This window comes from Hypanus sabinus, chromosome 13, assembly GCF_030144855.1.
Source record: "Hypanus sabinus isolate sHypSab1 chromosome 13, sHypSab1.hap1, whole genome shotgun sequence".
NCBI lineage: Eukaryota > Metazoa > Chordata > Chondrichthyes > Myliobatiformes > Dasyatidae > Hypanus > Hypanus sabinus.
The window spans coordinates 106,888,543-106,905,391 of record NC_082718.1 but is presented as its reverse complement, the minus strand read 5'-3'; the positions used below and the strand labels follow the sequence as shown (position 1 = coordinate 106,905,391).

The 16,849-nt window shown below is 40.3% G+C and overlaps 1 protein-coding gene across 1 annotated transcript; it reads left to right on the top strand.

Annotated features, from left to right (window-relative positions):
• Positions 1-7,442: 7,442 nt before the first annotated feature.
• LOC132403418 (basic phospholipase A2-like) lies at positions 7,443-16,299 on the top strand. The gene is made up of 4 exons (XM_059986824.1): positions 7,443-7,476; positions 7,571-7,730; positions 8,410-8,534; positions 16,184-16,299. The coding sequence occupies exons 1-4, from the start codon at positions 7,443-7,445 to the stop codon at positions 16,297-16,299; spliced, it is 435 nt and encodes a 144-aa protein (XP_059842807.1).
• The last annotated feature ends 550 nt before the right edge of the window (positions 16,300-16,849 follow it).

The window sequence follows — 16,849 nt, the reverse complement described above, 5'->3', positions numbered from 1 at the left end:
TCCAGGGTGAGACGGTAGTGAAGAAGGCGAATGCAATGTTGGCATTGATTTCTAGAGGTATAGAATATAAGAGCAGGGATGTGATCTTGAGGCTCAATAAGGCACTCCTGAGACCAGACATGGAGTATTCTGTGCAGTTTGGGGCTCCTTATTTTAGAAAGGATATACCGAGCGTTCAGAGAAAATTCACAAGAATGATTCCAGGAATGAAAGGGTTACCATATGAGGAATGTCTGGCAGCTCTTGGGCCGTATTCCCTGGAGTTCAGGAGAATGAGGGGGGTCTCATAGAAACATTCCAAATGTTAGGAGGCCTGAACAGATTAGATATGGCAAAGAGATTCTCAGACAAGAGAGCGCGACTTCAGGATTAAAAGACATCCTTTTAGAACTGAGATGCAGAGAAATTACTTTAGTCAGAGGGCGGTAAATCTGTGGAATTTGTTGCCATGAGCAGCTGTCATTGGGTGTTTTTAAGGCAGAGATAGATAGGTTCTTGATTAACCAGGGCATCAAAGGGAATGGGGTGAAAGCAAGGGAGTGGAGATGGCTGGATGAAGTGAATTATCCCATGATTGAATGGCAGAGCAGACTCGCTGAGCTGAATGGCCTACTTCTGCTCCTAAATCTGATGGTCTTATGGTCTCTCTCTCTTACCTGCCGAGATCAGCTGTTCTGTTTGCTGGGCCCATATGAGTTTGTCGAGATTTGCAGCCACAAGCGTGAGGGGATGGCCCAGGCGCCGAGGGACAGACACCAAGGCAGATGAACAGTTCACTAGTTTTTAGTGAGAATTATGCAGGATAAAGGAAAAATGCTCGGCCAACAGGCCTATTAATTAAAACTCTCAATCTGAAAGCTGCCGTCAACACTGTGGCTAGAAAGCAGTAATGGAATATCCCTCCTTTACAGCATCAATCGAAACAGACAGTAGACTTCTGTCCCAGACATGGCTGAAGGAAAGCAGGGGGTGTAGAAATCACTATGCTTTTGATCAGGTTTCAGCAAAACTGGAATGGGAGGAAGGGCATTAAATACCACCACAACAAAACACTGGAACATGCTTACTCACGAGTGTGATTGCCAAGATGGCTCACACAGACCCCACAGTAGAGTCCACGGTTGTGACAGCAAGGGTGCTGGCAAAACAAATTACATTAATTTGACATCATGTTGTGCACAGACATCGTACGGCCTGTTCCTGTGCTGAACTCTTCTATGTTCTGAGGAGAGACTTTGCTAACCCCTCTGAAGGTGAGCTAGTCACTGTGATCTTTGCTGTACAGCATGTCCGAGAGGGATCATAAAGTCAGGGCTTAGAAACTCAGAAATCTTGCAAGTTGCTGGAGGATTTAATGATTGGGAATGTTTGTTTATAGCTGAATGCTGGATCAATAACCTTTAACATTCCTTACAGTTTTAATGTGTTCTTGATTAATCTATTATTGTTGTTCATTTGTTAAACCTTATGTGAGAAAGTCACATTCAAAGGTTCAAAGATTCAATTGTTCAATTGAAAAGGATGCCACTCTTTTTTGTACGGGGCCGTGGGTTTGATGTTTCTCTCCAAATGACTGTCACGTTCTTTCTTTGCTTCGTGGCTACCTGGAGAAGATGAATCTCAGAACCTCAAAGGTTCATGCATCCGTATACAACTCTGAGATTCATCTACTCCAGAAAGCCACCCCGTATAAAATGGAACAGGAACATCAGCCCCCCACCCCCAAAAAAACAACCTTCCCCCGCACAAAAAACTATAGAACATCGCCCTCCCCTCGCACAACAAATAGGAAAAGGGAAAAGCACTAAAAAAGCACAGAATATAAAAACCATCAGCCTGAAGGAGTCTGTAGTCCACAAACACAATAGTCTAATCAACAAGCGCAGAACCGCAATATCATCCGACGATATCACCAACACTCATCAAGGGAGAGGGACACCAGACGAGGCAGAGGGGCCTACAGCGAGCCGCACAGAACCCTCCTCCAGCAGTGACCAAAAGGCAGGCAGTCATTGCCAAAACTCTCGCTCGCCTTCTGCATTTGCCTCATTGTCTTAGTCTTCCCCTACGCTTTAATCAGCCATTAACTCACACTTTAAATGGTGAAATGGAGTCACGCCCGGTCTCAGTTTCTTCGCATTTAGGCCATCAGAGCACACACTCGCTTCCTGAAATCTTCTCCGGGATTCCAAACTGTAAGTTAAAGTCTCTATCCATCCAGAAATACTTTATGGTGAAAACAGACATAAAGGAAGTAAAAAAAAGCTTTTTGTTTGCCATCTGGAAGATGTTGACTATGGGAGCGATGTACACCAACACGATCTTGACCACCTTTTACATTTTCTGAATTGATAGAAACTAGGTGACTGATCCATGAGTTTCAAAAGAGATTTACCAAATTTTGAGATTCTGTGATTTGGTGAGAGTAGAGAGAGTGTGAAAGAGAGAGAAAGTGAGAGAGAGAGAAAGAGAGTGAGAAAAAGAGAGAGAGAAAGAGTGAGAGTGAGAGAAAAAGAGAGAACGAGTGAGACTGAGAGAGAGAAAGAAAGAGAGAGAGTGATCGTGGAGGGAAAAGAGAGCAGATGAGGCTGAGTTTCAAAAATGTTGCATGAGGCTTGGCAGCTTTTGAGATCCTGTGATTCAGTGAGAGTGAGAATGAAGGTTGGATAGAGACCAGATAATAACAGAGATGAAGAGCAAGATAGGGATTTTGAATTCACTCCATGTTTGATGAAATAGACTCTGACCTAAGGAAAGTTACTTTTCTTTATCTTACACAAAGTTGCTTTGCTCACGATCAGCTGAAGTGTGGAGGCACTTTAACTATGTTATCCCAATCCCTTGTAAGTTATCTGAATTATAGTTGGTAAAAGCAAAACATGAACTGGGTCATATACAATTCAGGAAGATATAGTAAAACTCACACAGATTTGGAATATTGGCTCAAGGCTTTAAAAATAGGCAATACTGTTTTGATAATTTTGCCAAATAATTTGGGACAATTAGGAGGAATCTTAAATGCCGTTTTCCTCAATAAGAACGGGCTTATCTTCCCTTTCTGACAAGCTGAACCAAATATAAATGGTCAATACTCCTGTTCAAACTGCTCTTCTGGAGCAAGGGTTTGTTGGGAAAATTACGACTTATTTTAACTTAGATACAGTAAGGAGCAGTCTTTGTCTCGTACAATGCAAGTGCACAGGTCTGGTGATCACGTCTTACACATGACATGCAAATAAGCAATAACACTAATAATAGCTGGAACACTGACTAAAAATGCAATTTGAATTCCTGTCTTTGTCAGATAGCAATAATCTGCTGGCCTGAGAACAAAAGATTATAATGGAATAAAAAGGCAAATGAGGGGGCTGTGAAAGAGTTGCCAGAAACTGTTGGTTGGCAGATTTCAGGTTCAGCTGTCTGTTCCCTACTCCCAAGTAGAAACTTTGAACCTCACCCAAACAGGGTCAAACATACAGTTGTAGGTTGGGGTAGGGAAAGGAACCATTCTGAGGTTTGGAAGCCCAAAGCTGCATCATAAAATGAAAACAGCAGGGAGTGAAGAATCACATTTCCTTCTATGTACTGCAGATGAAGTAATTCTGTGAGCGTCAAGGGGAAGTGACATGGAAGAATGACACAACCACAGCCACTGATTTAATGACTTCCATGGTGGAACATCCAGTTCATCAGCACTCAAGTGTCAGTCTACAGTGATCCAGATCAGAAACATTGAATGGGCTCCACAGCATCAGTCAGCTCTCCCATCCAGGATGGACAAGTTGATTCCAATCACTTTGATGGGCTGCTTCAAGAATCAGCAGAGTTGTGTCTCACATGAGAATATTTCTCCTGTTGTTTCTTGTGCCACCTTGGTCAACATAATGTCATCACTTTCCTGGTCTTCACCTGGCCTGGTCTGCCTGATCCTTGAGGCTATATTCCACCTTTCTCATCAGCAATGGAGAATTTGGAGGGATGAAGTGAACATTCATAGTCAGCGGATGGTGTGTGTGTGGGACTGGGAAAAGTTTGAACCATGTGGCTACACTATCTGATGGTGTGTGTGTGGGACTGGGAAAAGTTTGAACCATGTGGCTACACTATCTGATGGTCTGTGTGTGGGACCAGGAAAAGTTTGAACCATGTGGCTACACTATCTGATGGTCTGTGTGTGGGACTGGGAAAAGTTTGAACCATGTGGCTACACTATCTGATGGTCTGTGTGTGGGACTGGGAAAAGGTTGAACCATGTGGCTACACTATCTGATGGTCTGTGTGTGGGACCAGGAAAAGTTTGAACCATGTGGCTACACTATCTGATGGTCTGTGTGTGGGACTGGGAAAAGGTTGAACCATGTGGCTACACTATCTGATGGTCTGTGTGTGGGACCAGGAAAAGTTTGAACCATGTGGCTACACTATCTGATGGTCTGTGTGTGGGACCAGGAAAAGGTTGAACCATATGGCTACACTATCTGATGGTGTGTGTGTGGGACTGGGAAAAGTTTGAACCATGTGGCTACACTATCTGATGGTCTGTGTGTGGGACTGGGAAAAGGTTGAACCATATGGCTACACTATCTGATGGTCTGTGTGTGGGACTGGGAAAAGGTTGAACCATGTGGCTACACTATCTGATGGTCTCTGTGTGGGACTGGGAAAAGTTTGAACCATGTGGCTACACTATCTGATGGTCTGTGTGTGGGACTGGGAAAAGGTTGAACCATGTGGCTACACTATCTGATGGTCTGTGTGTGGGACCAGGAAAAGTTTGAACCATGTGGCTACACTATCTGATGGTCTGTGTGTGGGACCAGGAAAAGGTTGAACCATATGGCTACACTATCTGATGGTGTGTGTGTGGGATTGGGAAAAGTTTGAACCATGTGGCTACACTATCTGATGGTCTGTGTGTGGGACTGGGAAAAGGTTGAACCATATGGCTACACTATCTGATGATCTGTGTGTGGGACTGGGAAAAGGTTGAACCATGTGGCTACACTATCTGATGGTGTGTGTGTGGGACTGGGAAAAGTTTGAACCATGTGGCTACACTATCTGATGGTCTGTGTGTGGGACTGGGAAAAGGTTGATCCATGTGGCTACACTATCTACTGTTCCTGATGGCACTGCACTAGGTCAGCACTGACACAGTCGTCGTTATTGGATTTCCACTCCTGCCATCTTGTCTTCCTGGGAGTAAACTGTGCCCGTCGAGGCTCCCTTACCACAGCTGTCTTCTGTTCCGATAGGTGAAACAGCTCTCTCGCTGGGTTCTCACAGTCAGCAATGAACTGCTCTTTGTTGGTACAACTCCATCACATTTTGGGTTGGTTCCAGAGCTCCTTCGCAGTTCTTGAATCAGAATCAGGTTTATTATCACTGACATATGTCGTACAGTATATATGTCAGGTGTCATGGTCAACCTCTCAAAACATGTCGTCACAGTGAAGGGCTTGATGAAATCCTTCATTCATTCTATTATGGTCGTGGGATTTATTGAGTATGCCCGCAAGAAAATGAATCTCAGGCTTATATATAGGGGCATATGTATACTTTGAACTTTGAAATGTAATAGCTACAGACAAGACTTAAGATCTTGGCTTAAGTTTAGGACAATAAAATGGGTATACCCAATATCATACATTCACTCCTGACATGGTTTCAGTTCTGCCTCCTCGTGTCCTAGGATGTGGAGTGAGGGTGTCACACATTAGGACGCTTAATACTATGTTAAATGGATGGGAAGACTGAAGCACCATGAGTCTCTTTATGCCCAACAGGGCTGTAAAATTGCTCCTTTGTCATACCCTCCCTCACTTTTGCAAAAACGTTGCAAGGGTCAAGTTTTGATCAGTAAGTTTAGAGCATTTACTGACATGGGTGCAATTTAGATTTCAGTGGGCAATTTTTGTTGGACCCATCGCCAAACACTCTCTGGAAAGTGGAGCTGGAGGAAATAGGATGGAAGAGATTCCTTTATTCACTGGGGTGACCACCAGAGTCACCAATCCCCAGGAAGAGCACCACCCCCCTCTCCATCCCTCCAAGACTCTCCCCTTTCACACTTGAAAGTTGCTTAACCTTTAGGGCACAGAAAATCCGTCATCACTACAGCTGCCATTCTGTGACAATATTCCTCTTACAAGTTTGACCCATTTGGACGAGATTCACATTGTGCTCAGGAGTTGGGGTGAAGCAGGATATAAAGCTTATCACCTGTTCCACCCAATACCTCAAACACCAACCCGACACCCCGACAACTCCCACCTTCCCCCCCATTCATCCCACTGTAAATCAACATTTTCTCACCAGTCAGCCAAAAGCCCAGTACTTCAACTTGAGTTGTTTTAGTACAAATTCCGGTTGTTATTGGTCAGAACCACTCACTTATGTTCGGTGAGATAAAGCTCAGCAGGTGTGTGCATTTGCATGGAATGAGTTTATAGACCTTCTTCAGCAGGATGAGGCATTTGCATTTTATTAATATCCAGTATGTATGGGGAACTGTTTATATGGAGCTGCAGGTGACTGGATTTGAATTCATATCAATTCCTCTGAATCTATTAAATAGATAACTAACTAATAAAAAAATTGTGTCCTTTTGATGGGGGGAAAAGGTCAAAAAGTCATGCAGGTGCTTTACACCAGAAATCATTCGACATGATGGAAGACCGTTAAAAGCTGAATTTTTCAGTGAATTGAAACTAACACATCAAAGAAAAAGAAGATTGCATAATGGCTGAGGCGCAGACACATACCTTAATGTCTGAAATTTGTAGGAATGTTGGAGGTTATTAGTCCTGCAGACTCATCCGGACATCCCAAATCAGACAAAACTTCAGTGGTCTTCAGTCTTATCATTTTCCAATCTCTGGTCCTGAAACCTCCTCATGGAACTCGCAGGGCAAGTCCCACAGTGACTCGTCTCATTTTCAGAGGTGGTCACCTCATCTTCCCCATATTGTGATACCGATTATCGAGAATCCATGCCGTGACAATTCCAGCCCATCGCCCACTGTCATGGTCTCTGTTTAGTGTTTATGTCTCAATCAGTGAGACCCATCATGAACTCATTTGGATTAGTTACACTCACTCATAATAGAACACAGTCTCACACACACAAACACACACACACACACACACACACACACACACACACACACACACACACACACACACACACACACACACACACACACACACACACACACACACACACACACACACACACACACACACACACCACACACACCTGCTCCCACTGGGAAGAGCCGGAAGCTGTCAGGATTAGCTGTCTCTCCAACCCAGTCAAATAGAGACCAGCTGTATCAACAGGGGAGTTTGTCTCTATCTTCTCCATGTTATCAGCTCCCAATAAATAATCCAGGGATTGAACTCACAAGTGTGATTTCCAGGATGGGGAAGAGCAAACGACAATGCTGGGGCTGTTTGTCCTCCTTCTGCTCTCAGGTAAGGTCTCTCCTCGAGTGAGCCTTGTTCTCGTGTTGGTTGCTTTATGTTCTAACCTGTTTGTGTCTGTCTGTTCCTCTCCCTCCTGATGTAGCTGGTGCTGGGAGCACTTCCATTGAGTCCAGGAACCTCATTCAGTTCAGTAATATGATTAAATGTGCCATGCCAGGTGTCAGCCCACTACTGCAGATCAACAACTACGGCAGTTACTGTGGACGTGGTGGATCTGGGACACCAGTGGATGAGTTTGACCGGTAGGTGGACAGAAGGTCTCCACAGAGCCAGTTACCATCCACTAGAGATAAGGGACAAAGAACTGTTCTCATTGATTGTCAGAGGCAGCAGGATTGCATCTTCACTGAAGTCCCAGTGACGGTAGAGAGGGTAGTGTTTGGTGTTAGTCTGTACGGGAGGTCAGGACTGTGTAGTGGAACACACCAAGGACAGGGCAGCTGCTCCCAGGGAGGATTCTGTCCTTCTGGAGGATTCAACAGGGGTTCAATCATGGCAGCACAAGAGAGAACCATGACACAGTGGCTACCTTACCGAGAGAGTGAGGAAGGGAAGGAGAGAGGGGAACCAGCTGGTCGATCAATCTGTTGCTTATTGTTGGGTGGTGAGAACACACGATCCATAGAACAAGGGAAAAAAATAAACATTGGTCACCTTCTCAGGTCTATTGTGGTCACGTCACTTGGAGGAATTCTTTTCCACATTCCTGCCTGAGTCCCCACAAATCCTGATTCCATGTCCCACAGTGAAGCCCCTACCCAGCTCCCTGGGTCGATATGAGCCTGCTCAGTTTGGCTCAGCTCAGGTCACCACCTGACTCTTAGCGCTACATGGGAAGTGTGTGACACTGGAGGCTGCTGTAACAGTGTTCTGTTAATTCTAGTCCATGAGTTTTTAATTGTGTAATCTGTGATTTTACAGTTGCTGCCAGACACACGACAACTGTTATGGTGATGCTACCACAAAAGAGAAGTGTACATATATCTATTCACCTAAAATAATATATTACAGCTACACCTGCTCAAACGGGAAAATCGAATGTACAAGTGAGGATGATCAGAGAGTGCCTCATTGCCTTACCTTTATCTTTGGTTCCATGGTCAGCATCTTTTGTTCATCCCTCATTGCCTTTGTGAAGGTGCTGGTAAGCTGCCATCTTGAACCACTGGAGTCGCCCTGGTGACGGTTCTCCCACAATGCTCTTGTGGTGAAGCTCCAGCATTCAGACCCAGTGATGATGGAGGAACGGGTTATGTTCCATGTCGGGATGGTGTGAGACTTGCAGAGACCTGTGTGTGAACTGATCTCTGTCTCTCTAGATGGTAAAGGTTATTGGTCTTGGTGATTTAGCTGAGATACACTGGCTGCTGAATTATACAATAGCACAGAATGCTGATGGTGGATATTGGTAGAAATTGTTTCATTTGGTTTATTATTGTCGCAGGAACAGGCCACAGTGAAAAGCTATGTTTTGTATTCCATCTATACAGACAGAGTTGCAATGAAATCAATTCCTTTCTCACTAATGATGATGAGCTCCTTCTGTGTTTGGGAGCTGCACTCATCCAGGGACTGGGGAATATCCCTCTCCTGGCTGATAGTGGAAAGGATCAGGCAGTAAGATATCAATCATTTCTTATGTGATGCTTAACGTGTGACCTGCTCTTGTAATCACTGGTTAATGCATCTTGGTCAATTATATGTGAGGGTCACTGGTGAACTCCAGTGCAGGAATCACAGAGACTGTGGCAATTCAAACAAAACAGAATATTTAAGACAAAGTAACCAAGTAAACTAACAAGAACTCAGGCAAACTGTACAGAATCCTGACAAACAGAAATCACTCAGACACACAGAAGAACTTGGTCAGAGTTTCACCAGACAAGGAACCACAATGACTGAGCAAAGAGGGGTTGGCCAGTTCCCCTGACATACACCCTGGAGCAGATAGGAATTCAGAACAGACCCAGTGCCCAGGCAAAACAATACCCCCCAAGTCAACATCTACAATGAAAGACATAGAAAATCTTGTGCTCATTCAGTTACCCAAACTGAATAAAAATGACAAAGGCAAGGAGAGCTGATCAATGCTCATGATCCCAAACGAGACACCTGCGACACAAGGTGAGTGAGTTCTAATAAAATAATTAGAATCTGAATCTGAATCAGATTTGATATCATCAACATACGTTGTGAAATTCGTTAACTTTACGGCAGCAGTACAGTGCAATGCATGATAAATAAATATAGAGAAAAAACTGAGTAACATTAAGTATATATGTCTTTTATGGGAAAAGGGCTATAAATTTTTCTTGAGCTACCCAGCAAGATTGATAATTTTCCTGGATAACGAAGCAAGAAAATTTTTCGTTGACTACCAGAAAGCGGAGAGATTTGTACAAGAACTACCTGATATTCACGAGTGGGAGTAAAGAATTATAGAAATGAAGTGGACTAATGATGAAGACTGAAATAAGGTTGGACTTGATGGTCATTCATAAGGAATAAGAAGAAAAAAAATAGCTGAGGAGTATTAACTGGGAGTAGAGACATTAATTATTTTCTTTTTTGTTTCTTCACTAATATATTTTCTTTCTTTTTTTTGCGGGGGAGCTGGAGGAGCTCCTGATCAATGGCTGTGAGTTTCACGTGTACAATCATGGCGATTGCCATGACCCGTAAAATGGGGGGGTAATGTTGTGTTCTTTTTATTCGTAACATTACTGGGGGGTATTTTGGGTTTTTTTCTTATATATTAGTTATCTTTCTTCTATTTTTCTTCTTTTTTGCCTGGATGGTTGGGGAGATTGGCAACATGGAGAATTTTAAAGAGTTCCCAAGGTATTATGAATGATTAATTTACTTAATTTTTTAAGTTTTAATGTTAATGGACTTAATGGACCTGTGAAAAGAAAAGGAGTTTTAACATATATTAAGAAAATGAAAGGAGATATAGCTTTTCTACAAGAAACACATTTAACAGAAACAGAACATAAGAAATTAAAGAGAGATTGGAAATGTCATTGCAGCTTCATTTAATTCAAAATCGAGAGGAGTTGCAATCTTGTCTTCTTTGTTGAATACAGATTATAACATAATAGCAAAAATTTTATCTAATAGAATATCTAAACATTTACCAAAATTAATACATATGGATCAAACAGGTTTTATTAAAAACAGACAATCAATGGATAATATAACTCAGTTACAGTATAATTCATTTGGCACAAAAAAGAGAGGAAATGAGTGTGGCAGTTGCTTTGGATGCAGAAAAAGCATTTGATAGATTGGAATTTAGATTTTTTATTTCAGGTATTGGAAAAATATGAGTTAGGAAAATCTTTTATACAATCGATTAAAACCTTAAATACTAATCCTCAGGCTAAAGTAGTTACAATGAATGGTCAGATTTCAACACCATTTTGCTTAACTAGACAAGGCTGCCCATTATCACCTGCTTTATTTGTATTGGCAATAGAACTATTAGCTGAATTAATTAGAACAGATTCAGACATTGGGGGCTTTAGAGTTAATCAAGAAGAATATAAGATTAATTTATTTGCTGATGATGTTTTGATTTATTTAACAAACCCAGTGCAATCTTTGCAAAGACTATCTTTTAGATTGAAAGAATATGGGAAAGTATCAGGGTATAAAGTAAATTGGGATAAAAGTGAAATTTTACCCCTTACCAAAGGAAATTATAATCAATGTCGATTGGTAACTCAATTTCAATGGTCAATAAATGGGATAAAATATTTAGGTATTAGAGTTGATAATGATGTAAAAAATTTATATAAACAAAATTATTTGCCATTATTAAAAAAAATAAAAGAGGATCTTGATAAATGGATGACGTTTCCAATAATATTAATAGGTAGAGTTAATGCTGTAAAAATGAATACATTTCCTAGATTGCAATATTTATTCCAAACTTTACCAGTACAATTGCCTCAGAAGTTTTTTCAAGAACTGAATAAATATGTAAGGAAATTTCTTTGGAAAGGAAAGATGTCAAGAATATCATTAGAAAAATTGACATATAAATTTGATTTAGGAGGGTTACAACTTCCAAATTTTAAGGATTATTATAAAGCAAATCGACTTAGATTTACTGCATCTTTTTTTGATGAAGAAAAACCGGCATGGTTTAGAATAGAATTAGATAAGATAGGAGAAATACCAGAAGATTTAATATATATAAATGGTAATCCAAATGGATACGGGAAAAAAAAGAATCTCCTATATTAAGACACTTGATTGATTTATGGAATAAGGTAAATATGGACGATGAGATAAAGAAATCTTTATTAGCAAAAAGAACTTTAATTCAAAATGGGCTTATTCCTTTTACAATGGATAATAAACTTTTACATAATTGGTTCCAAAAGGGGATTAAGTATATAGGTGATTGTTTTGAAGGAGTATATTGATGTCGTTTGATCAATTAAAAAATAAATATAAAATATCAAACAACACTCTTTTCTGTTATTTTCAATTAAAGACTTATTTACGAGAAAAGCTGGATCAAACAATGTTGATGCCAAAACCTAGTGAAATAGAAATATTAATTCAAAAAGGAAAAATTTTAAAATTTACATCTTGTATGTACAATTTGATTCAAAATCAAACAATTGAATCAGGAATTCATAAACCAAGACAAAAATGGGAATCTAATTTGAATATTAAAATTGATGGATAAAGCTGGTCAAGATTATGTATGATAAATACAATAAGTGTTTGACTTAGATTAATACAATATAATTTTTTTACATCAATTATATATAATACCACAGAAAATAAATAGATTAAATTCAAATATGTCTGACCAATGTTTTCGATGTAATCAAGAAATCGGTACTTTTTTACATTCTACTTGGTCTTATTTTAAAATTCAATCATTTTGGATAAATCTAAGACTTTTATTGGAACAAATTACTGGAGTACAACTCCCACAAAGTCCAATATTATTTTTATTAGGAGACATTGAAGGGACAATACCGAAACTTAAATTGAATAAGTATCAGAAAAATTCATAAAAATTGCTTTGGCAGTAGCCAAAAAAGTTATCGCAGTTACTTGGAAATCTGATTTATATTTAACTTTGGATCATTGGAATAATGAAATACACAGTTGTATTCCACTTGAAAAAATTACATACAATCTAAGAAATGAATATGATATACTTTTGAAAATTTGGCTCCCATACCTACAAAAGATAGGATTAAATACAGAGGTCCTTTGAAGATAAAACTATAAAGTAATTGGGGAAAATTAAAAATAAAAATTAAAATTATTTTGAACTCCATGGAGCATGTGGGGATCCTCCGATATCCAGGCAATCTTTCTCTTCTTTCTTTCTTTTTTTTCTTTCTTTAGACAAGGGTTAAGGGGGGAGGGTTAAGGGGAGGGGAGGAGGGTTAATATTATTTTTTCTCTTTCGTACTATTTTATTATTACATTTACTCTTTGTAATTTTCTAAAAAATTAATAAATATATATTTTTAAGTATTTATGTCTAATAAACTCTTCCTGGGCTTCCAGCCAGGTACAGGTATCAATTATAACTGATGTCATCAAAACATCAGTGATAATCAATACCGGTACCCAGCTGGAAGCCCAGGAAGAGTTTATTCATCATATATGCCAGGAAAGCACAAGGTGCTTTTTCTTTCGTTTACATGTCTATTAAATAATCAAGTTCAAACAAGTATTTTAAATAACAGAAATAAAGAAGTAGTGAGGGAGTGTTCATGGGTTCAATGTCCATTCAGAAATCATATGGCAGAGGGGAAGAAGCTGTTGCTGAATCAATGAGTGTCTGTCTTCAGGCTCCTGTACCTCCTCCCTGATGGTAACAATGAGAAGAGGGCATGTCCTGGGTGATGCAGGTCCTTAATAATGGACGCCGCCTCTCTAAGGCATCGTGTTTGAAGATGTCTTGGATACTACAGAGGCTGGTACACATGATGGAACTGGCTAATTTTACAAGTTTCTGCAACTTAATTCGATCTTGTGCCGTAGCCATCTCCCACATTCCAGACGGTGATGCAGCCAGTCAGAACACTCTCCACAGTGCACTTGGAGAAATTTTTGAGTGTTTTAGTTGAAAAACCAAATTTCCTCAAACTCCAAATGAAATATAGCTGCTGTCTTGCCTTCTGTGGTTAAGAAAGCATATGGTGGATTGGCCTTCATCAATCGTGGGATTGGGTTTAGGAGCCAAGAGGTAATGTTGCAGCTATATATACCCCACTTGGAGTACTGTGCTCAGTTCTGGTTTCCTCACTACAGGAAGGATGTGGAAGCCATAGAAATGGTGCAGAAGAGATTTACAAGTATGTTGCCTGGATTGGGGAGCATACCTTATGAGAATAGTTTGAGCCAACTTGGCCTTTTCTCCTTGGAGTGACGGAGGATGAGAGGTGAACTGATAGAGGTGTATAGGGTGATGAAAGGCATTGATCGTGCGGATAATCAGAGGCTTTTTGCCAGGGCTGAAATGGCTAGCTTGAGAGGACACAGGTGTAAGGTGCTTTGGCTTAGGGAGAGAGCAGATGTTAGGGGTAAGTTTTTTACACAGAGAGTGGTGAGTGTGTGGAATGGGCTGCCAGTGATGGTGGTGGAGGCAGATACAATAGGGTTTTTTAAGAGACTCCTGGATCGGTACATGGAGCCGAGAAGAATAGAGGGCTATGGGTAACCCTAGTCATTTCTAAGATAAAGATATGTTCGGCACAGCTTTATGGGCTGAGGCCGGTATTGTGCTGTAGGTTTTCTATGTTTCTATGTTCTTTATTGCTGCATCAATGTGTAATGACCAAGTTAGGTCCTCAGAGATATTGACAACCAGGAACTTGAAATGCTCATTCTCTCCACTCCTGATAAATGCAGAAAAAAACTGAATGACAGGAATTATATATATATATGTGTATATTAAATAGTTAAATTAAATACATAGTACTAAAAAGGAAATTTAAAAAGTAATGAGGTAGTGTTCATAAGTTTAATGTCCATTTAGAAATTAGATGGCAGAGAGGAAGAAGCTGTTCTTGAAGTGTGTGCCTTCAAGCTTCTGCACCTCCTTCCTTACAGTAACAATGAGCAGAGGGCATGTACTGGGTGGTGAGGGTCCTTAATAATGGACACCTTCTTCCTGAGGCACCTTATGGGACATAAAACCTAAACAATCCAAGGAAGACTGCATACCTGAGAAAAAACCAACCCACATACTAACTTAAAAAAATTTCATCCAGACCCAGTTGTGACATTATGATTCCAGAACACTGATATTGGGGCCAAAGAGATGGTAATGACTGAAGATCAGTGGATGGAAAGGTCCCAGAGGAAATTTGAAGAGGCAGCATCTACCAGCCTTTGATCTGGAAGATTGATGAGGGATAGTTCGCATAGTCTTCTACTTGTGAAGTTGTGTTGTGTTAACTTGATGGAACTTTTGGAGAGGTCATGTTGATGATTGAAGGGCAGGAATGTCCATGAAACTTAGCAAGGCCGTTGACATGGTCCCGCAGACTGAGGAGTTTCCTTACAGAAGTTTATAAATTTATGAGAGGCATAGATAAAATAAACAATTGCAGCCATTTTCCAAGGTAGGAAAGTCCAAAACTAGAGGTCTAGGTTTAACGTGGGAGTGGAAAAAGATTTAAAAGGAACAACTTGTTCACACAGAGGCTGCTGGGTATGTAGAAGGTGCAAAGGAGATGGGTACAATTACAATATTACAAAGGTAGTTGGAAGGCTTCCTGGAAAGGAAAGCTTCAGAGGGATCTGGCCCAAACACAGGCAGAAGGGTTAGCATAGAAAGACAGGTGGGTCAGCATGGATGAGATGGGCCAAAAAGCCTGGCTCTATGCTGCAAAATCTTTATGACTCTATGCATGTGAAAGGTGGCTGAATTATGGTCCTTATTTGAAGATTTTGCTCCTTATTTGAAGGTGGTTATTGTCTGACACCCGTGTGTTATCAATGTTACTCACCAGCTAGTGGTCAGGACCCAGATATTGCTGGATCATATGCAGGGAGCAAATTATGAACTGAGCACTATTGATGAGTAAGTACCATATGATAGCACTGATACCATCAAAAAACATGTGAAATAGTAGATTGATTAAATATTTGGCTCTGAAAGCCTGTTCCACTATTTGTCAAGATATAGGTTTATCTCCCAAACTCTTTTGTTACATACAATCTCCTCACTTTAACATCTCAGGACAGAGAGATGGAATCACTTTTCCCTCAGGACCACAGTGGAACATCACTCTTGCAATTTGTGTTAACGTCACTGCAGTGGGTCTGAAACCTCAGAGTCAGAGGCAAGATCCAAGGCTGCTGCTTGGGACCACGTCAGTGGTGAAGGGCTGGGGATCAACAGGGACTTTTCTAGAATCTTTCCTACAATGATTCAGCAATCATTGTGGTGTAGATCTTCATAGGATTTGTTATTCTGATGTCAATGCATGTCTGACATCACAATGAAAATAAAAACCCAAATTATAATTCGTATTTAAGCTATTTACAGAACATTAATATAAAGTTGTTGCACATACTATATAGATGGAAGCTGGAATATCAAAATATATTAAAATATAAAAATATCTTTCTATCTTTCAATCTTTCATAATGCAAGGCAAATATCTTTAACATAATAGATTATTTCGAATATGCTTCCTTTCAGGTAATAGTCACTGCAGGAAGTTTATCTGTGAATGTGATCGACAGGCGGCCATCTGCTTCTCGAAAGCAAAATACAACCTAAAGAATAAAGGCATCAGTCAATCTCGCTGCAAATAGATCGATCTGACCATGTGGTTATGATTTTCCTTGACCTTCTCTAACAAATACTTTCATTCCAAATTGTGTCATCTATTTTATTTCCAGGAGCTCAAACATCTTTGAACTCCATATTAACGATGTTACCATAATCAATAATCTGATTTAAATCCAACACTCCTTATCTTATCTTACATTATTTGTGCCACTCAGAAAGATAAAGATCTTCATCACTTTAATCTTTCTCCCAATGAAAGCACATACTGGTCTCAAAGTCTCTTCCCATTACTTTATAAACCAAAATCTGAATGTAACATGTCCACTTTGCCCGTATTTTCACTAAAACATCAATGCTGCAGCACCTGGGAATCCCATTGATCAACGATGAATAAATTGAATTGAGATGATAATCATTCCCTCAAGCCAGGGTTTCCTTAAAGCCTCTGCTGTGGAACCTGAGGGAAAATCTGTTCACATCAAAGTGATGCAAACCTTGGGATGGCCCATATCAGATGCTTAGTTGGTTCCTTACAGGGCGTCTAAACACAATAATGATTAGAAGCTGCACTTT

What these genes read in the sequence shown, in the direction of transcription:
- LOC132403418 (XM_059986824.1), top strand. Translation starts at nt 7,443, where the DNA reads ATGCTGGGGCTGTTTGTCCTCCTTCTGCTCTCAG. An exon ending in TGTCCTCCTTCTGCTCTCAG is followed by an intron (nt 7,477 to 7,570) that starts GTAAGGTCTCTC and finishes CTCCTGATGTAG; the next exon opens with CTGGTGCTGGGAGCACTTCC. An exon ending in CCAGTGGATGAGTTTGACCG is followed by an intron (nt 7,731 to 8,409) that starts GTAGGTGGACAG and finishes GTGATTTTACAG; the next exon opens with TTGCTGCCAGACACACGACA.